This window comes from Sprattus sprattus, assembly GCF_963457725.1.
Source record: "Sprattus sprattus genome assembly, chromosome: 4".
In the NCBI taxonomy this organism is placed as follows: Eukaryota; Metazoa; Chordata; class Actinopteri; order Clupeiformes; family Clupeidae; genus Sprattus; species Sprattus sprattus.
This window is the reverse complement of record NC_137923.1, coordinates 7,473,671-7,497,055: the sequence shown is the minus strand read 5'-3', so window position 1 is coordinate 7,497,055 and position 23,385 is coordinate 7,473,671. Positions and strand designations below refer to the sequence as shown.

General features: G+C 40.7%; 1 protein-coding gene across 1 annotated transcript in view; it reads left to right on the top strand.

The window, feature by feature from the left end:
* Positions 1-16,230: 16,230 nt before the first annotated feature.
* The window catches only part of astn1 (astrotactin 1), a gene marked incomplete at both ends in the record, with an annotated part of 181,898 nt that continues 174,743 nt past the window's right edge, over positions 16,231-23,385 (top strand). Inside the window, one exon of the mRNA XM_080838023.1 lies at positions 16,231-16,519. Coding sequence (XP_080694149.1) covers positions 16,231-16,519 — 289 coding nt within the window. The remainder of the gene's footprint in view (positions 16,520-23,385) is intronic.

Genomic DNA, 23,385 nt, shown 5'->3' with positions numbered 1-23,385 from the left:
CATAGTGAATGTGAAAAACATTGAATTTTGATTGGGTAATGTGTTTAATGGACAAAACGTTCTTTTGTTGCATTTATGTATAAGTTTATTGCATTTATGAATGTATGTTGCTAGTGTTATTAACACACAGTGGATTTAGTGCATGTTGGTACGGGGCAATGATATTTTGTGTTCTGGTTATTGTGCCTTTTGTTTCAGTTAGAAGAACTCACCGGTGAGTAGGACAGGTATCTGTGTTAAGAATATTGTCATGAACTGGGTGGAAAGTGTTTCAGTGTGAAATAATTGTTTGAAGCTTTAATTAAATAATACATTTAATTTAAAAAACTCTTTCCTATGGTTGGTTCCACCTGTTACACTTCGTAGCTAGTAACCTTAGACTAACAAAACTATTTCCCTTCTCGCTGAATTTGCATATGATTAACCTGATTATTGGAAATTAGCGGAAAAGTTGTATTCTTTCCCCCAAACATTTAGCTAGGACTACACTCGCTCCTAATGCCCAATTGACGTCAACTAGACTGCGCCATGAGCTGGAGATGGCCAGGCAGAAATTGGACTGGCAGCAGGAGATGCTGAAAGACATGACTATTTGAGAGCGACTTCCTGAGGGAACAACTGGCTATGAGTAAGTCAATTTGCCATATTTGACAATACACTTGGGAACTTGAAACCTTTTCGTGCCAGCCCATACGTGCCCTCATGGTCTAATACCGTGTGCTTATAATCTCTAATGCTAAGTACATAAAGTTAACATTGTGTTGCCGTATGCGTTACTGATGATGTAAGTGCATAATTGTATTTTCCTGCTAGCATTACTCTCTTCGTGTTTTTGTTGATTGACACTAGTGGTTTCATACTAGTCATTTCCTCACGTACGTTTGCATCGACCTGTTCTAGTTTGAACTCAGAAAACTATCTTCCAAAGACCATCACACTTACTAGTGTGCCACCCACATGCCTATATTTTCCACTAATCATCCTCTGTCATGGTCTGTTTGTAGCAGCAAGAAAAAAGGACAAGGGCAGTCCACCAGAGGCGAAGAAAAGTCAGTCGCAGAAAACCGACTCAAGCGCTTCATCCAAGTCAGGGCCTGATTCCTCCGACGCGTCATCCGACTCTTCCTCCACGGAGGAGCTCTCTAGTTTTACACAGAGGTGTAAGGATGCCATAGAGGGGGACGAAAGCATTGTAACCTAATTAAAAGCATATAAAGAGTCTGGCAAACTTTTGGCAATAAATAAAAAAAAAAACTAGCTGATCCCCTTATTTAAAGTTCCATTGTTGCTGTTGTGTTTAGCATATTAGAATGCATGTTTAAATGTGAATTTATTGTTAGTGTAGTTTTTTAAATAAATGTTTTCCAATTTTCCATTCCCTCGATGCTGTGTTGTGTGTTTTTGCCATTGATATGTTTAACCATCTAACGTTTGAGGTCATTTTTGGAGTTGTTGCTGCAGAAGTGTTGACTAATGGTATGTCCCTCAGTAACAGGCCATTTGTAAATGCTTATAAAGTATAGACAGTCTCAACTTTATATCAACCCATGCATAACACTTTACTAATGATAAGTAAATGGTTTCTATAGTGTATGTTCCTCAGTAACGGGCCTTTTGTAAATGCTTATAAAGTATAGACAGTGGCAACTTTATATTAACCCATGCAAAACACTTTACTAATGGTTAGTAAATGGTTTCTATAGTATGTTCCTCAGTTACTGGCCATTTGTAAATGCGTATAAAGTATAGACAGTGCCCACTTCATATCAACCCATGCGAAACACGTTACTAATGGTAAGTAAATGGTTTCTAAAAACCTATATTAAGCATAAACTAAGGTGTTACATGTGCTCACATATATTATTTCACGTATGAATTGGACGATAGCTTATGCATGACAAAGATTATTCATGATGACTCATAAATGGTGAGCAGACCATCAGCACATACCTTATAAAGGATATTATGAAGCATTACTAACTCATTGAAACTTGCTTGCTTAATCATTTGTAAATTATTTACAAAATGTGAGCAGACCATTATTATATACCTTATTGATGATCTTATAAATAATTAGAAAATGGTTTGAAAAATGTTCATACACACATGACTACTCGTTTACAAATAGCTTACTAATGTCCTTATAAATGATCTTTTAGATCGTTAGAAAATCATTTGAAACATGTTCATAAACACATCTGTACTCATTTCAAAACAGCTTACTCATGTCCTTATATATGATATTATAGATCATTAGAAAAGCATTTGAAAAATGTTTGTAAATACATTAATACTCATTTATAAATTGCTAACTAATGTCCTTATAAAAAACTCTTATAGATCATTAGAAAACAGGTTCATAAATACATTACTACTCATTTACAAATACATCACTAAGGTTTGTAAATGTTGGGGTAACGATTTGTAAATGATAAACAAACTATGAACAAATGCTTCATAAATGGTTTATTACGGAGGGTTATTATAAAGTGTTACCCAATACGTGGATACAAATAACAAGAAATATCATTATTGTGTATTCACATCATGGATAATATTAGTTTACTGCTAACTGAGCATTTCATTCAAGTGGGACAACTTGGACTACCTCTTCCCAGGTGCTTGAGTCTTTCATGGGGTTTAACCTTTTAAAACAATTTATTTTTAACGCCTGCCTGTAAAAGTGGGCGAGATAGATTAATTGCCTTAACCCAGGTATGCTCCTGCCTTGCTAACAGAAAAATGTAGGTATTATGTCCCACTCTTCCAATAAACAGACTGTGATTTTGTTTGTCAGATAGATAAATCTGACCTTGGCCATGATGGTTTGTGATTGGCGCATTAAAAAGTTCCCTGTGAGAGAAGAATATGTCACCACGCCTATGTCCAAAATCCATGCCTTGGGGGAAAGTTTCATTTATCACCAAAGTTTAAGACAACACGTACAAGCGGAAGAGGCTGTTTCTGCCAGCTGTTTTCGTCCTCAAACTAGGGCCCATAGTGTTACCTGCCCAACATGCTCACTAGCTACATGAAATGATATTATGAACAGAAACACATCATCTAGTTTTACAGATTTCGGGACACATGAGAGGGTAGATTTCCCATAGGGTTTTTATGAAGATCCTCTGAACGGCAAAATGAGAGCCACTTCACTTCAGGGCCATACAAACAGTGCATAGTACACAGTAAATCACATTATAATCACGGTCAGTAGTTTTTGCATTCCAATTCAACCATCAAGTTACACTTGTGTGAGCTGAAGTACCATTAGTTTTCATCCAATGCCTGTAATCATTTGTTTTCTGGTACGAATGAAGAGTGCTTCTTCAGCTCGTATTATTTCAGCCCAGTTCTCTTTGTGACAGGAATGCATCTAAAACACTTGTGTTATGTTGTGTTGTTTTGTGTTGTTCTGTGGTGTGTTTCGTTGGGATGTGTTGTGTTGTGTTGTGTCTCGCGTGTCACTACAGTAAGAGAAAAAAAAAAGAACCAAGGCGTCTGGCATGGGAACACACACCTCCAACACTCTCCTGGCACTTCCAGAATAACCAGACACCACCCATACTACAGGTACAGTGTTGTGTATATTTACAGAATGGAGAACGTGTGGAAAATACAAACAGAGAAAGAAGGCCCTTGCTACATCTGCAATGTCACTGAGGAGTCTTCCCATCTAAGACTATGGTGAAATGGATCATAAAAAAAATGTATCTTTGCTTGCAAGAACATTGCCTTGATTGCCTTGCCTATGAGAGTTAATTCCACTGAGTTGCAGAAACACTGAATTGAAACACTTGCTTTACGTCTGGCAAGCCAGTGCATTTGGACTCTTTGATAAGCTTTCCATTGCATTTGGAGTTGGTTATTGAAGTGTCATAGTTAGTTATTATGGGTAGTTAGGCTGACCATATAATTATGATCTGTGGTGTTTAAATTGAATGTGTAGCAAAGCTGACATAAAAGTACTACCTCTGCAATAATTGGAGTGACTTTCCCTATGTGCCTTCTACAGAGCTTTTATAGCTACCAGTCTTTCCCAACAAGCCCACCTGGCATGAAGTGCACCCTGCACACACTGTCTTGAACTCAAGGGAAATAAAGGACATATGTCAACATGATCTCCAAAACCTGTTAAAAACAGGGACATCGCCTGAAATATGGGACTGTCTCAGATAAAAACTGGCATTCTGGTACCCACGGCCAAAGACACACACCTAACATAGATGTAGTGTCCACCTGACATCAAAAGTGGCAAAAAGCAGCCTTTACCACAGCTGACAGCAATTGGAAGCAGCCTTTGGGAAATATTTAAGTGCTATATGCCCACGTGAGTTGTCATGAAGGCCTAATTTAAGACTCAGACAATCTTAGAAATAGTCTGTTGAAGTAAAGTGAGCAAAGTGGAAACTTTTAACTAAAGTTAGAACCCATTACTTGCACCTAGCCTTCATTTGGAGACCTAGCATAACCATGCCATATATGACAGAGCATTGACAAGAAAATAACAATATCCCAAGGCCATTATCAACAACTGTCATGATGGCTTATTAGCAGAGGACATTGGCTGTTATGGAATTAAACATTATAAGGTCTCTCAAGGCAGTTACAGATATGATGGCATAACACTATTACATCATTATACACTGATGCACACTGACAGTATGGAGCAGCCATGATGGGACTCTTACCTTGTCATTTCAATAGTGGAGTTATGATTTTTGCTTACGAATGTGAGTCTTCCCTCATTGTATTTTCTGGTCCCTGATGTCACCACGAATATGTCACCACGCCTATGTCCAAAATCCATGCCTTGGGGGAAAGTTTAATTTATCACCGAATTTTAAGACAACACGCACAAGCGGAAGAGGCTGTTTCTGCCAGCTGTTTTCGTCCTCAAACTAGGGCCCATAGTGTTACCTGCCCAACATGCTCACTAGCTACATGAAATTATATTATGAACAGAAACACATCATCTAGTTTTACAGCTTGCGGGACACATGAGAGGGTAGATGTCACATGAGAGGGCCTGATGTCTGAAGAAAACCTCTCCCAGTGACATCTTCACAGACTCTGGAACATTCTAAGCACATGTTTCTTTTTGGCAACAATTAACATATGAAACTCATCTACATTCAAACATTCATATTTAGGCATAGCTAGTCTGAGGCAGTTCTGTGAACCTCATCTGTATACAAGCTATAGCTTGTTCTTTGAATGGCTTCTGCTTACTTGGGCTATTCATTAATTGAAAAAGCAAATGTGTACAAATATGGAATTTTATTCTATGCTGGTTGTTTCAATTATTAATGTAGCCAATGGTCTTTGGGATAAAAAAAAGACAATTACATTGAGTGTATTGGCAGTCATCAAGCAGACAATTCAAAATGTTAAAACCATCACTAAACCTTTTTGTTTTATTGCAACAGCATAATGCACTCATCTTTTTCAACTGAAACATTTTTTGTATTGCATGAAGAGAATACATTTCATGAGATAAACATGGTGGCTAATAGCACAGCAAAGTCAATAACCATGGGACTGCAGTCATAATGAAATATATATTAGCAGTGTGACACATCTCTGGCAAAATTGTCCCTCTGAACAAATCAGGCATTAACAATGAACCAGCAATGTCACCTGCTCAATATACAGCAATAATGTGCTTGTTCACACGCGCGCACACACACACACAGACAACACACACACACACACACACACACACACAGACACAAACACACACACACACACACACACACACACACACACACACACACACACACACACACACACACACACATACACGGACACACACTTTCACACTTTAAGCTCCAGCCTCCTTGGTTTCTTCCCGTCTCAATGTCAATACTAAAAGGCAAAAACAATTAAGGTGTATAAATATGTAAATAAGCAGAGGACACCTCACCAGGAGGTGGGTAATGACATTTTCGGCCCACGTTTGGCTAATCGACAAGTCACCCCTGAATTAGAAACCTTAATGACAACCAATAAGCTGCAGATGGTCAAACTCCAGGGTACATGAGTCTCCTGCTCCCCCCATGCTTCTCCTGGTGACTCTCTTTTGTGTGCCAACAATACATTACCTAGCCAGATGCTACTAGCTCAAGGGGGTGATCATACCCCTAAGTAGAAGGTCAAGCTTTCACAGTGTTTTTTTTTTGTTGTTGGAGCGAGATCATGCCTTACCCGGACACTGTGGTTGCGGGTAGCCGGGCGACATGGGCAATTCATTTCGTGAAGCCATGTGACAGATGCGTCCCGCTGCTATCCGTCTTGTCGAGTTGACGTGCAAAAAATACTCCAAGGATGCAATCTCACGAGAGGAAATTGGCAGGCTTTCATGGTCAGCGTGGACACTAGCCTATCTAACAGGTTTTCTCTGCAGTGGTGGGAGGCTGACAAAGAGTTGGATTGCTGTTGGGCACTGGCATCATTAGAAGCAGGCGCTCTCCCTCTACCATCATTTTATAAGAGACAGCTCCCACTACACCTTAATTACTTGAGTAAATGGAAGAGTTATGAGGAAATGTTCATATTGACTTTATCAAGATAAATACATCATCTTAATTACAAATACATCAAGATAATTTATCAGGTAATAGCCTATTTCACTTATGAACAACAGCCTAATTTGATACCTGTTGTGAGATAAACAAACCAATTTACTACATTACAAGCAACAATGTGAAAGCTCTCACATAAACAAAACAATTAGAGCATTTGTTGGAACACTGAAAACAGTGAGGAACTCTTGGCTCAGTATGAATCCGTTGTACCATCATGTCGTATCAGGAGCCTTCTGCTCTGGGTAGACGTTTACTCAGGGAAAGCGCCAATTAATTCTGATTTAGTATTTACGTCATTATTACATTGCATTTCTCTATAGCTTTCCATCCATGTCAAAGTCTCTGTTGGGACTGCAGGCTCAGCAGAATCCAGGGCCTGCTCCATCTCATTTTCTTGCTAATTGGAATGTTCACCCTTTTTGCATGTGAAGTCGTTGTGAAAACGACTCCAGAATGCCTGAATGCGTGTCAGGTTGGAATTGGAATGTTCACCCTTTTTGCATGTGAAGTCGTTGTGAAAACGACTCCAGAATGCCTGAATGCGTGTCAGGTTGGAATTGGAATGTTCACCCTTTTTGCATGTGAAGTCGTTGTGAAAACGACTCCAGAATGCCTGAATGCGTGTCAGGTTGGAATTGGAATGTTCACCCTTTTTGCATGTGAAGTCGTTGTGAAAACGACTCCAGAATGCCTGAATGCGTGTCAGGTTGGAATTGGAATGTTCACCCTTTTTGCATGTGAAGTCGTTGTGAAAACGACTCCAGAATGCCTGAATGCGTGTCAGGTTGGGAAAAGTCTACCATGAACATTTAATGGAACTCACTTAACATGCAGCACACACTGAATCGATGGTACTTTCTTATCTTGTTATCTGGAGGATCTGAATGTTGTGTTGTTCATGTCATGCATTATATAGTGCATCAGAATGGATGTTTTCACATTGATTCAACATTAGACCACTGTCTTAGTGGGGGAGAGAGGGGATCCATTTTTCACAAGATCCACATCCACAAGATGTTTCTGTACAAGTTGATATTTTTTCCTAGGGCAGTGTGTATACACAGTATATGTCCAGGGGGTGTTGTCCAAGGATATTAAAGTATTCACTTCACTTTTCAGTACTTTTTTTTAGATAGAGTGGAAGAAGTGTGCTGCATCCAATTCTGCAACCATTCATTTTCACAAAGCTGTTATAAATGGCCCACACAATTATGACATAAAATAATACTATCATCAAAATTGGCATGTAGGCTAGGTGTTCCCCCAGGGAGTAGGCAGAATCCCAGACATATTAGGTCTTCATTTGAAATCCATTTGGAAAATCCAGAGCTCCCATTTCTAGATCTTAATTTTAAGTATGAGAGGTTTTAACATTTATATGGCTCTAACAGCTACTGTAGACCATAAGGTTAATTATGTATCCATGCCACTTGTTTTTATTATGAGGACCATTTTGCATTAGAACATACAATACATGGAGCATATTACTTCATTTACTAGTAATGAATTCCCTGCAAATGTAATGTAATTTGAGTCAAATCATTGAAGGTCACTGCCTATTGTGCCATTGCCATAATTTCCATTTTCTGACAATACTTGAGTCATTGTGACAAATATGTATCTGTCCTTGACCATTTTGTTTTTGAGAACTGACTCAAAAATGAAGTCTGTGACTTTGCTCAGCTGCTGATTCATACTACGAACCCTAAAGGGATTGCTGTGTCATTTGGCCACCATTTCCAACTTGTGAAAGGTCAGTTTTGAGTATGTGAGTTCCCTTCGGGGGCACTCTCTAAATGTGGACCATATGGCTACCACAACAGTTGGTATTACTGTTATTATGGTAGTACTATTTAGATGGGCAGAATACTTATTCCCAGTGAGATATAATGTAAATTGTACGACTATGAATAAGACAGTGTGTGGTGCTTACAGGGGAAATATTTATCTGATCCACTGAAGGTCTTGGTGGTGAATGGTGACCAGCTAAAGCTATCGGGTGGTTTCAGACTAGCCAAGGCAGTCTGGTTGCTTCAGATAAAAGCCGGTTGCAAGAGAAAACAGACTGAGGCCACGCTCCAAGCCGATTATTTATACACGTCACACAGATTTAAACTTGGCAATATGCTGGTCAGAATGTTCATGACTCACTCTGTCTTTCTTCAAATAGCACACAACAGAGTGCTGTTTAATGATTAAACTTTAATGGTAATACAAGCAAATATTTATGAGTGCTTTTTCTTTCCTTACTTATCCGCTTAGATTTTGTTCTGTCAGTTTTCATCAGAAGAATTGATTTGCCTCCTTGTTCTCTTGGTGTGCTATAGCAGCTGTTGTGTGCTTGGTTGGTCCACCTGCTCTGACCATGATTCTGTGTGCCCCTTGAAGCTTCAAGTAGACTTCCAAACGCATATTTTCTCTGGCCTGTCCAGTTCTCAGATGTATGCTTGGGTGATTTTGGAATGCGCCCAGTGTTTTAGACATCTTGTGTTGTTTATTTTATGTTTTTGTGACAGTGTTTTTCTTAAGTAGACTGTCTGTTTTTTGGTTCATGGTAACCCAACTTTGATGTGCCTGGACTATCTAGCCTCTCTCATAGTACAATTGACCCATTTCACGTTTATTGACCTACCCTGGCGGTGACTATGATTTTCATATGAGTGGTGTACACCTTTGCTGATTTGGTTCCCCATCATTATAATACCTTCCTAGCCATGGAAGAATCTAGTTAATTAGGCCTCTTGCCATATCTGGATGGACCTGGGAGATGTCCAAGCTGCTGAGACCACCTCCGCAAACATGCACAGATTGATGTGTTCATTTTTTCGGTTTCTAGCAATGAAGCATGTCCCGATGCTTCCTCAAGCCGTAGGAGAAGGAAGCGTGAGACTGCACTCTCATTCTGATGAGGAAGAAAGTGTATGAGCTCTATGGTCTTACTTAATGGTGCAAATGGTTGAAAAAAAGTTGCTAAGCTCGTTTACTGTATGTCTAAGCCCAGTTAATCGGGAATGCCAACCTGACTGGGTTCTTAATGGTAAATGTACTTGACCGCATCTCTATGGCCACCAGCAACACTGTCATTGCATCCTCTGGTGATAGGGAGAACTTATGTTGGTCTGAGCAGCCCAGAAGGTTATCTGTCCTGAATTTCCAACGCCCCTTATCTATATGACACTGCTCATGTGCTCCAGTGCTCTGTAAAGTCATTGAGGATTTCACTCTGTGAGGTTCTTGGGGAAGCATTGAGACTGATATCATGTGGATAAATTGACCCAGTCTCACTCTTACTGGTGTCCATGGCTGAGCCTGGCCCCATAGTTTTTACTATGGGGCTGTATGATTTTACCCTGGACCCAAGCATTAGTGATGCTGTATTTAGTTGCATCCTGAAAAAACAAACTGTTAGTGCAGACTCTGATGCCAGTGAGGAGCGCTTCAGGCCATCTGTCTCATGCTTTAAGGATTTGCCTGACAGCAAGTAGCATTTGATCAAAATACTTTTTCTTCTGATGACTTACTCTGAAGAAAACTTGCCAATGAGCTGCACATGGTCTCTGTTAGTCCAAGATTCTTGTAATAGGGACTGAGTCTGGTGTTGCCATGGGTGAAACAGACACCCCTAATCTGTTTGGCCTTTAATTCTCTCGGTCACACAATGAGGGGATTTTCATGCAACAGTTGGCCGATTGTTGGGAGCATTTAGAATCAGAATCAGAAAGGTTTTTACTGCCAAGTAGGTTTTCACCTACCAGGATTTTTTTGTGGTTCGTTGGTGCAAACATTAAACATTCACAATAAACAATAAACAATACAAGTTATTTCTCAAACAGCAGGGCCCTGTTCGGCGTACGACTGAAGCTAAGATAATTAATTTAGCTCGCAACTGGAGATTAACTAGCTCGCTAAATGAGAACAGGCCAAACCGGTCTGGCGACGGGCGCTAATTTATTTTAACCTCAAGTTAATTTATCTCGTCAGCTAAATTGCGCGTGCACGTCTTGCTTCAAAAGGCAAGAAAGGTCGATCCCCAAAACCATGATTTTTTTGAAAGGTATAATGGTCTAAACTCAAAGAAAAAGACTATTTTTTTTCTCCGATAACGCAGGATATGATCATGAACGCGTTATGAAGAATTCAAGACCATAATCATGTCAAAATTCAACACTCCCGTGGCTACCACAGCAATATAAGAAACTGTCTATAAGAGGTATAATACGTGACATCTTCTCTCCACACGATATGGTACTATGGTGCAGCGGGTTAAGCGTCTGGCTTGCATGCTATAGATCACTGGTTCAACTCCCCTCACCCTCGTCAGCATTGTAGTTTTAAATCGCTTTGAATAAAACCGTCTGCTAAATGACTAAATGTGAATGTATTAATAAGAGATTCAATACATTTAAGCAATGAAAAGAAATTGTGTCTATTTCTCTCTTCTTATCATGCACCCACCTCCACCACCATTCACTACCGCACAAACACTAGACACGTTTCCAAAACTAAACGTTTGCAATGATGTAAGTTAAAGTAGGTAAAACAACTTTAGCCAATATCTATTTGGGTTATGTGCTCAAATTTCCTGGGATCAAAGAAAACGTTAGTATTCATGTGCAAACTAAAAATCACGTCTCAGGCAGCCTGAGACGTGATTTTTAGTTTGCACATGAATACTAACGTTTACATGAAAGTTATTTCGGGTTTATCAACTGTAGGCCTATGTCTCAACTGTAGCCTACTATCTACCACTGTCATATAATTATGAGTGCTTTGTTCTCCGCATCGCCGACATTACAAAAATGAAGGCTACCACTGGCAAGAAAGTGATGACATTCAATGTTTGACGGTGGTGTAGCCTATGCAATAAATGACTCGAGAAGGTCTTCTAAATTAATTATTCCTTGTCGGGTGGATCGGTAGCGCTCATACAAGAACTCATCATTATGGAAAAATTGATCTTCTTGGCGATCGCAAAGAACTCTTCCTACGCTAATCAAACTGACTCCTTGTCAATGGGACTCCTTGTCCTTTTGGCGTGGGTATGGCAAGTTTAGCCAGCTAAACTTGGCTTAGCCTGCCCTGGAGCAGGCTAAGGCTAAGCGATTAATTACCATGGAAATTGAGCAAAAGTTGCTTCGCCGAATCCGCTAAAGTGGTGTTGTCTTTTTTTAGCCTGGAGTTTAGCTCGCTAAACCGCTTAGCGAGTGACGCCGAATAGTACCCAGGAGTGTTCAAATAGGAGTTTGGGATAAGAGAGGAGAGGATAAGAGAGGATGGACTCAATGATGGAGGTGTAAAAGTTCACCATCATTGCCTTTGGACTGGACTCCACACTGTCTACTGGGGAGTCCCTCAGGGTGATGGGGGTGGGTGGGACTGGGTTCTTCCTGAAATCTACGACCATCTCCACTGTTTTCAACGCGTTGAGCACTAGGTTGTTCTACCCACACCAGGTCACCAGATGGTCAATCTCCCACCTGTAGGCAGACTCATCCCCACCAGAGATGAGGCCAATGAGGGTGGTGTCGTCTGTGAACTTGAGGAGCTTGACAGACTGTTGAATGGAGGTGCAGCTGTTGGTGTACAGGGAGAAGAGCAGAGGGGAAAGAACGCAGCCTTGAGGGGAACCGGTGCTGATGATCCGGGGGTCAGAGACATGTTTTCCCAGCCGCACGTCCTGCCTCCGGTCAGACTGGAAGTCTGTGATCTACCTGCAGATGGAGTCAGGCACACTTAGACGTAGAAGCTTGTCCTGTAGCAGAGCCGGGATGATAGTATTGAAGGCAGAGCTGAAGTCCACAAACAGGATCGGGGCATAGGTTCCTGAGGTGTCCATGTGCTGGAGGATGGAGTGAAGGGCCATGTTTACTGAATCGTCTACAGACCTATTAGCTCTGTAAGCAAACTGGAGGGATCCAGTAGAGGGTCAGTGATGGCTTTGAAATGCCGCAACACAAGCCGCTCAAATGACTCATCACAACAGAGGTCAGAGCAACGGGTCTGTAGTCATTGAGTCCAGTGATTTTAGTCTTTTTGGGGACGGGAATGAGGGGGGAGGTCTTGAAGAAGGCTGGTACGTGGCATGTCTCCAGTGAGGTGTTAAAAATGTCTGTGAACACCAGAGACAGCTGTTCAGCACATGGAGAGACAGAGTCTGGCCTGGTTGCTTTGCAGGGGTTCTGTCTCCGAAAGAGTCTGTTGACGTCTCTCTCAAGGATGGAGAGAGTCGTCACTGTGGAGGGGGAGGAGGGAGGGGGCTCTGAGGTGGGCAGTTGAGAGAAGGCGCAGGCCTCTGCTGTGGTGGGGAAGGTGAAGCCGATGAGCTGGAGCTGGTGGGTGGTGTCACAGGGGATGGTATCAGGACTGTCCCGTTGTCCTTTGAAGCGACAGTAAAATTCATTCAAGTCATTGGCCAGGCGTGAGTCGTTAGTGGAGTGGGGGGCTTAAAGTTTGTTATCTGCCTAAGCCCTTTCCAAACAGAAGCAGAGTCGTTGGCTGAGAACTGGTGTTGGAGTTTCTCAGAGTAAAGACATTTAGCATCTCGCACCTCCTTGCTAACCATGTATTTTGTCTCAATAAACATGTCTCTGTCCCCACTCCTAAATGCCTCTTCCTTATCCAATCTTAACTTTCTGAGTTTAGCTGTGAACCAGGGTTTGTCATTGTTATAACTCACCCTGGTGCGTGATGGTAAACAGCTGTCCTCACAGAAGCTGATATATGATGTCACAGCTTCTGTGTACTCATCCAGTCTGTTGGTACCTCCCAAGCAGTACAGTCCAAGCACGCCTGAAGATCCTCCACAGCTTCACTGGTCCACTGCTTAGATGTCCTCACAACAGGTTTTCAGAGTTTTCATTTCTGCCTGTATGCAGGGATCAAATGGACCATGACGTGGTCAGAGTGTTCCAGTGCAGCCAAGATGATGGGCACTGCTAACTGTGGTGTAGCAGTGATCCAGAACGTTCTCCTCTCTGGTCAGGCATTAAATATTTATGACTGCATTCTAAAGAATGGATTTATATACTACAAAATATGTAATGTTTGCCCATATTGAATGATTCTGTCTTAGATTCTGCTGCCTAATTATATATTGATATGTTCTGTTATCTTATTTTGACCCAAGATTTGAAGTCACCTTTTCAGTGTATAACACAAAGCAAAAAGATCTCCTCTCTTCACAGGTTTGTACGGCCTTATCTGGGTGGTTTAGTTGAATTGCCCATTTTTAAGTGAACAAAAGCAATTTGCCTTTCATTTCGTACTTCACATAAAAGTATATGCTGTTGCATATTGCTAACCCCAACCCTGAATCTAGCCATAACCCTTAGGTCTTGTAGCATTACACAACCGCATTAGAAGTTAAGTATCCACTGTTAAGTGGGCCTCCCCTGATTTTCCCCACTGTCAAAATGGTTTCATACTGCTTGGAAATGTATTATATCCTATTTCTGTAAGTATTCTGTACATCCAGTTACTGTTGTGATTAAATTAATGATAACTTGCAGGCATCATCTGTGATGAAGGAGTGCTTGACATTTCACATGTTAATTATCAGGTTATAAAACTCCTAATGAAATGAATCAATGCGACATAATCTCAAAACGAGCCTTTAGCATGGATAACGTTAGATAATCCAAAATTGCATGTTTCTGTATTTTAACATAACTCCCAATACAGTACCAGCTGGCCTAGTTTCCTGAACTTGAATACAAAGGGAGATCATAATACTGATATATTTAAGTTCAACCCACAGCTGCAAGATGCCTTGATGTCTCCAGTCAGAAAGCAGACTGAAGTTGCCCAACACGTCAGCCATACACAACCTCCAACTTTTGTCAGTTTTTCAGATGCATCAATCCAACAATGGGCTGCCAAACTTGTCAGATTTGACATTAAAACTCCTACAGACAGCTGGCATCTTTATATAATTGGCCAACCTATTTTGAATTTGACTGTTGTTACTTAGTCAAGACCATTTTCTTATATGATATGATGAAGGACACTGTTATGAGTCACCCTCCACCGTCCTCATAGCCTCCTGTCTATGTTCCTCTTAGCCATTTCAGTTATACAAGGGGAATTCATCACCATCATAGTTTACTCAGCCATAATATCTCAGGGCATCACATCACTTTCAGAGAGAAAGTTTTATATCGAATAAATATTCCGCCTTAAGGTAAGACACCCCTGGCTAGACCACTATAATTTCACCTCTGCTGTTTGCCGTGGTCAAACTTTATGTCTTACGGTCATCTTAATGCAGCTTCTTTTTATATTGGCATAAGTTTATATCGGCATGGTAACGTTTTTTTTCTACCTGTCTACTTTTAGTCCGTTTTACAATGGCAAACTGTTCTGGATACTGTAAATCCAAACTCTTAAATTTCTTAAAAAACACTGGCAGCTGCTCACCGATAATTAAATGTCATCTGATGTCAGAGCACATATCAATGGGGAACCTCTGAAGACCTTCTCATCATGCTATTTTCACAGCTCTTAGGGCCCACTTATGTTGTTGTGCTGAGCTGCAGAGTGAAATACTTCAGTCAGTAATAACTTGCTGAGGGCTGCTAAAAAAAGACACCACCAAAAAAAGGGATACCTTAAGAATAGCACTGAAACACTGGAGGTTCCAATCTGCCCCCCCCCCCCCCCCCCACACACACACACACTTCTATATCTCCTTTTCACCCCAAAGTTCAATTATGGAGTGGGTCAGGGCTGAAATGAGTCTTGTGGCCTTTCATCACACAACCCCTTCACAGTTTGCAGAGGCCTTACTTCTAGGCTGGATGGAGATCAAGATAGCACAGGGACAGCATTCTTAGGGTGCAGACATTTTGCTTTTTCTATGCTCCTGCACCTGCCATTCCCCTCTCCAGATGTCCCTATTCTCCATTTTGTCCCTCTTCCCTCAGACGAGCATAGCGTTGCACTGAATGAAAGAAAAAACAGGCTTGCTTTTGAGACTATGTGAAAATGTTTTGATGTGTCTAATTTATTGATCACATCACAGCTGTCACATCAGCCAAGGGATATGAAAACAAAAGTTATGATGTGATGTATCAGCCATCAATACAATCAGCTTTATTTAAAAAATAGAATACAGTGCATAACATGGCTATATATAGTTATCTCTTACAATGATCTACAGCACATACATGCATAATACATAATGATTGTAATGAAATATTTTACCCCGTCAATTAATCAGTGTTTCATGTCTTAACCTTAGAACGAATCAGAGATAGCATTAAGCGTGGTTGATTCTATGTAGTCTTAGGGGGTCATGTATTGAACAGCATGTGTTTATAGTGGCGAAATACCAAGAAAGCTTAATGGCTTAATGTGGACAAGTCCAATAAAGGGGTCTCGTGCTGTGCCGATTTCATTTTCGGAGCAAACATCATTCTGATAAGCTGCGTTGAAATACAAAACATGACCTTTAGCCATCTGACTGCACATCTGGAGATTTGAACGGATTGGGGGCTGTTTATTTCGCTTCGCGAAGCAAACCCGGATATTTGTGCTTTGCCTGCGTGTTCCCCCACGCTCCTCTTCCTCTCGCAGCCTGCATTCAACTGACTGCTGCTGCCGCGCATAGGGAAGGGGATCCGAAACCGTGGTGGAATCGGACAAAATGGGTCCGCGTCAGTGCTTTTTTGTTACATTCCTGTGGATTTTTGCCGTCAAACCCAACTGTATCCACAGTCTAAACACCGATGAGGACCAGTCGCAAGATATGGAATGCAAAATGAAGAGCGTCACGGTATCCGCTTTGCCGTTTTTGAGAGAAAACGACCTGAGCATCATGCATAGCCCCTCGGCCTCCGAGCCGAAGCTTCTGTTCTCTGTCAGGAATGATTTTCCAGGAGACATAGTGGTTGTCGACGACCTAGAAAATACCGAGCTCCCTTTCTTCGTTTTAGGTAAGTTTTGCTTTCTGAGGCTGTGACGACAAGTCATCATTTGATTGCTTATTAATTCATGCGGTTTAGTATCCTCCTCAAATGATGCAGGCCTGCTGTTAGGTTTCGAAACGATCTGGTTCATGTTTACACTCCAGTCCATGCAAGTATTCTATTCCGGCCCTGCCGGGGATATTATTGCGGAAATGTATATAGGCCTAGTTGGAAAAAAAAAAATCATCGTTGCTGACGTATTACGAGTCACTAATTTACGTTGTGGACAAAACTGGTGTCGCCAGATGTAACCATGCAAACAGATTGACATAAATTCACTGTGTACTGGTGCTGTGCACCATTATTTAGGTCCCGCCACCCAGCGATGAGTTCATAGTCGCTGACGTTGAACATCGTAAAACAGGCAGCACACGTGAAGACTTTGAACTAGTTATGTAGTCAACTGTTAAGAAGGGAAGTAGGTCGTCATCAAACTGTGTTGTGGTGTAGGCCGAACCCTTACTCATATGAGTACGTTCATGATTAGTCAATGGCCTGTCGTATCCTCACCTGCACTAAAACATTTCATTTTTCTCTCTTTGCTGTTATTGTTAGGCTTAAAACTAAAATACATGCATTTGTCTTCTTTGGGCTATATGATGTTGTCAGTCCAGCTCTGGGAAACATTCAGCGAGATAAGTCTAGTGCAGTACGTGTAAAAGCCTGTGCAGTACGTGTAAAAGTGTTCAGGAAGTATAAAAAGTGTTCATTAATGCTCCAATTATTGTGCACAACAGACGTACAAGGAATATTCGAGCGTACAAGGCTACTTCAAATATGAATAGACAAATATATAAATTGCATTGTAAGTGTTTGGCGAAAGCGTACTTTAAATATGGTGGCTCAGTGCTCACAACAAAGTTGGAATTAACCCTCAGTTAGCTGCTACAAGATCGGCGGTCACAGAGTTGAGGCACAGGCAAAGATCCTGGCTGCTGTCCATGGTGCTGATATATTTTAGCGGCCACTTATTTGTTTATGAGACGCAGAGTCCACAGCAAATCCTTTAGGGAAACTCGTTGCAAAGCAATCTATGGAGACACCGGATGTGTCAAGTGCTGGAGTTGTGGTGAAAAACAGTTAGTGTCTGAGAGGGCAGAAAAGTGGGTGACAGATGTATTGGACCTTACAGCTTTGCTTGCCACTGTAATGGCTGTGACAGGAATGACATGTTGACTCACACTTTATGAAACTGTCAGAGAAAGTCTGAGATAGCAAACAACAAATGGCCTGAAGTTATTGCTTGTTGGAAAGGAAGGGGAAGACAAGGCCAATGTTGGAATAACAAGAAGGACATAAGTAGGGTGACAGTTATGTGTGGTTTTGTGGAAGCAGCCAGATTTTGCTGCTGTATGCAGTGGATACCTAGATAAGCAATTCAAATATGCACTGCTTGTGTAAAAGTGTGCATTGCAATCTCGGAAGTCGTGGAATAAGTGAGAAACATTTGAATTGCAATTACTTTACTTTTTAGTTTTACTTATTACTTTTAATGTGTCAGATACCAAATGATAGTCCAGAACCAAATACACCACACCTTATATGTATATGGTTCACTTACTGAGTCTCTCCCAGTCTTCCCCCAAATAACCCTGGTGCTATTAGCTGTTTTTGGCTGTCTTAAAGACATTTAGAGACTTCTTTTTGAACGGGGTTGCCACTCTTTGTATTATCTTGGTAGACTGCAGAAGCAAACTCTCGCTTAAGAGGATTGAGCTCTTTTTTAGAGTCCACTGTATGTATGTTTGTATAAAAACTCTCTGTGAAATTTGGAATTTATGGCATTGGACTGGAATTATTTATGCAGAGCATCCCCTCAAACATATCCTATCAGCATGCATATCTAACTAGAGAATAAGTCTGTCAACAGTGTTTGAGTCAGTCAGAGTTTCTTCAGTAAGCATAGCATTAACAGTACATGTGGGCTCTCCTGCTGACACTGTTTTGTGACAAAGCAAAACCAGATGGAGCAAAGTACAGTATTCACACACTTGTGACACATATATTGTAGTCAGTGCTACCAAAATGGCTTTTAGATGAAGCCATCAAAGTGGAATCTATTGTGGAGAACCTGTGATATCCGCAAACAGCTCTTTTGTTAAGATGTGGAAACCTTTTCATTGGTGTTTGCCTTGAAAGGAGTGCATTCCATGTTATACTTTTCTGAATGGCATTCTATTCACTTCTGTTCAATGCAATTATACCTTATGGTTCACATCAGTAGAAATACATTTGTGTCTGCTATGTTGTTGCAGACCTTCCATTAAAAAAATCTGAAAGCGCGTAGACGTTTGGGGGTTAACTCGCTAACTTCGATTGGCTGAGAAGAGATTCGATGGAGTTTGGCGTTGTTGACATTGATATAGTAGTCATTTGGCTAGTTAATGTTTTTAGCACCTTAGGTAGCTAGCAGTGTTAGCTGTAATGTTCATATCTGATAAAACACAAGCCTCATCCTGAAGTTTCAGGGCCGCACAAAAGTAAAAAATTGCTTACAAATATTTCACTGAATAGCTACAAAAAAAGTTAAAGTTGGCAAGTCAGCAGATCAAACAACATGAAAAACAAATCTCGCCCATTTTGCACATCATTTCAAGGATGGCCTGTCATTACCATAGATTGAAAACAGTCGACAGAACACAAGCTTTTCAGCTCAAATTAACCTACATCTTTCAGCTCGTATTTAATCTACATATATCTCTGTGTGTATGGCAACAAAGGGGTAAAAACATTGTGAAACATCCTTCAGACATTTCTGAGGAAGTTCCTCTGTAATAAGATTGGTCTTTTTGGTTGATATATAATGTATCTGTATGATTCAGCCACAGACAGTAAAAAGGGACGCCTCCCACTACAAGTTACAATAATATGCCTACTGAGAGTCTCCAGTGAATGCGTCTGCTGTTGGGTGTTTAAACAGAAATGCATAGTGGATGATTTACACGGTTATTGTGTTTCACACTTTTTGTTTTCTAAAGGTCGAATGGAAGTTCAGTTTGTGGGCTGATGTGTGGGAACATCAAGGCTGAACTGATGAATGTGTGGGTTGGGATGTGCCAGCATAAATGCAGACTCATTTCAAGCTGGACCGGTATATTTTGTTGGATCCATGCTCTGTGTCTTTATATAAATGGAAGACTAATCCAGGGGCTAAAGAGATTAACAGAGGTATACTAATGTAATGGAGTGAACTACTGTTGTCAGTCTGAACTGACTGAACAGCTTCCTGATTTTGAATTTAGTACATGCCTCCTTCGATCTATTTTCTGTCACTTTCATTCATATTTCATGTGGCTTTTTAAAAGCGTGACCATGAATATATGGTCAAAGTGCTACATTTCAGCTTTGATTCAAGGTAGGCTACACGGTTTGCTCAACATCCAAGTTTGGTGAACAGTGTTGAAATTGTAGCCTCTGTCGCAACTGTGAGCTCTTTGTTATAGTTTGATCAAAAGTACAACTTTGTGTTTATATAATGCAGTATTATGTAATTCATCTTTAATAAACCATACGTTTATATATTTATATCAGTCTTGGAACCATTTGACAAAGTTTAAGACCACTGAGCACTCTTTCACTGTGTGAACATAACCAGAGTGCTCTCTTTGTGTGTGTGTGTGTGTCAGGTAGTTTCTATTAAGGAAGCACAGTGATATTGTATGGTAGTGAAAGGTTTCCATGGCAACAGGGACTAGAGCTAAGACACTGCTTTGAGCAGAAATGACGTTTCACTTTTCCCTCAGGAGAAGAATTGCTATATTACCCAAGTACATCTGGAAAGAATGTAATGCAAACTGTATATTCTCTTTAATTTCCTAGATCCCCCAAAGATGTTTTCTATTTTCGAATCATCAGACACACACACACTATATTTGTGCAATGGAAATAGATTTACTGAAGTATAGCTGTTTCTGCTGAACTGAATATTAATGTGAAATGGACATTTTGCAGTATATCTGTTCTCTGGTTGATTGGAAATGTGTGTTATTAATTGCCATGTAGCCAATAAGCACAGGCTGTCATTGTACAAGGCAAACTGACTTAAGCTGACAGTGTCAAAAACAGCATATCAACTGAAATATTGTTACAATGCATAGTTTTATCATTTCTTTCTTTTGATATTAATGCGGTTTGAAACAACTGATCTTTATATGTAAAGAGCTTATGAGCAGACAGCAGCAGTCTAACATAGCCTGGCAACGTTTGCTTAGGGTGTGTCAGATTTTACCATCAGGCTATGGTAGGAATGTCAACGACCCTGAAATGTATTCATGGAGGAAGCTGAAATCTCAATGCAGACTCATGTGCTCTTGACAAAATCAAATACAGAGTGGGGGAAAACAGTAGGAGCATTCATCTGAGCTTTTGTCGAGAAGCCTCTGTCCATTAACAGTCACCTTGACTAATATATGGCTTTCCACGATCCGCTACCTGTGGAGAGGTCTCTGTGCAAACAGAGAAAAAAAGAATGTGTCACAGCCTTTCACTGTCAGAAAGAAAAGAAGATGTTATGACCTTTGAGTAGTTTTTAGTCTTGTATCTGATCCTGGCAGGCACTGGAATAGTAGCTTACAAGAATAATTATGAATATAACAAGACAAAAATCTAAATGGAAACAGTCTGACATCTGCTCTATGATACCTGAGAACATATTTGGACATAAAAAAATGAATATTATTGATGAATTGGGTTCATAGGTGCACACAGCATAAAAAACAGCATTATCAGCTGCAGAATGGATTCCTTCACAGCTTGATGGGTCTGTTGGTAAACCTGAGAATTCCTTTCTTGTTCAATTGAGAAAAAAAGCAGAAAATAATGGCCCAGTGATTCTATAGACTACTAATGCTATAATTATGCATAAATCATTGATGTCCATTGACAGCCAACAGTCAGTTAGCAGCATGATTTGCTGTCAGTGAAACAAAAATTTGTCTTCTGAGTGATTTGTCTTGAATATGTTCTTCAATTTAGAAATGACATGTATTACAATTAAGAGTTCCATTGTTGGAGTTTTCTAGTGTTGTAGATATAACATCCAGTACCTTAGTTTAAGTTGCAAAACTTATATTCTGAAAACTCCAGTAGTCACTTCCTTGTTTAACTTATTTCTGATGGGCTCTCCTGTGACTGGAGGAACTAACGCAACCGGGTCAAACTCAATATCTGTGCATGATTGTGGTACTTTGTTTGGAAAGGCCTAACTCCCACAAGTATGTCAAAGCGTAAGGTTGGAGAGGCTTTAAGGTCGAATCCAAGAGTTGGGGGTATTCCTGAAACACTGCTACCCAGAGGATCGCAAGGCAGCAGGTGGCAGAAAAGGTCCTTAAACCTGCTGTCACTCTTCAGCTCAATAAGCCAAAGAAAGATCTTTTGCTGTTCAGACAAATGAGGAGAATAGATAAACGGTATCAAAATAAACAAAAGCAAACGCTAACTGGTGTCTTCAAACTCAATTAGCCAGTAATAGAACTGTTGTACATAAGCAATATGACGCTTACAGTTCGTGGGGTTGGTAAAGGATATCCCCACAGCTGAAACACTGTTTGATCTAGTTGAACAATGTATTGATATAGGTAATTGCAATGCTAGTGTGGGTATTATACCTGCTAGGTTACCTTAGTATGTGTTGTGTTTGTGACGGACGTATCCTCATTTGTCTATGGAGCGTCACATTTCCCTACTATATTGGTCAGAAACTATTTTGTGTATGAATATAACTTGGCCAAAAATTCGTTTTGTATGTCAAAACACTCGTTTTACTGAAAATAGGTTTGCCATCAACACATATCTCCAGTTTAATTTCAGTTTTTAATGTAACTTGTCCTTTGTTTACTTGTCACTTGGAAACACTAAAACTGAGTATATCCCTAACAAAACAGCATATGAAAGAAAACGAGATATTCCATAGATAACATTGGAAAACTATACCTGCGCCATCTCTCCAATCCCCGATACCAGGGTTCTCTACTACAGAGGGACCAGCCTCGCCTAGACCTCACGACCCCGTCGGTTTCCCTAACACCTCAGAGCCTTTGTTGTTTCTGGAGATTCTGTTTTTCTGCCGTTGCTTCGGGGGATGGGCCTGGTGGGGCTGGTGGTGACTGTGTTATGAGCTTCGTCTCAGTCATCGGTTAGGACACAACAATGTTGAGTGAGGGGTCCTGTTGTGGGTTGCTGGGGACAGTGAACCCCTGAAGGGGGAGCTGTGTGGTGTGCTAGGGGGTTTCCCAGCAAGCCTTGGTTGGACTGTGTGTTGTGGGTTGTGTGTTGTTGTTGTAACGTTAGCAAATAATTCATGGAGAGAACATGTATTATCACAAACATTACAGATTTGAGGCATTAGAAGAATTAGAGATAATCCACCTACATGGCAGGAACTAGAAATGCAGATGCATTATACTATATATTATAAGACTAAAGCAGTGGGCACTTGTCATACACTGAAATACAATGTGTGACTGACTACACTCAAATTGGAGTTTGGCAGAGCTGTTGCCTGGGTCAGCGGAAATGTTGTAAATCTGTACTTTTAGACAGTAAGTGAAAGAAGATAATATACAAATAGAGAGAGAGTTTGGTTGGCGCTGAAGGGAAAACTTTTGAGTGACACCTTGCTTGGGTGCATTGGGATTGACCTTATTTAATGCCATAGTTGAGAACACACTGCCCTCTCTATCACTTTCCAGAGGATCACTCATTTCTCTCTCTGTCTCCCCCCTCTCTCCTTTTCTCCTCTCTCTCTCTAGTTCTTTCTAGCTGAAATGTGCTCATTTAAGACCTATCCTGACCGCTCAGCTCACCCCGGCACCTCACTGATCCTGCAGTCTCTC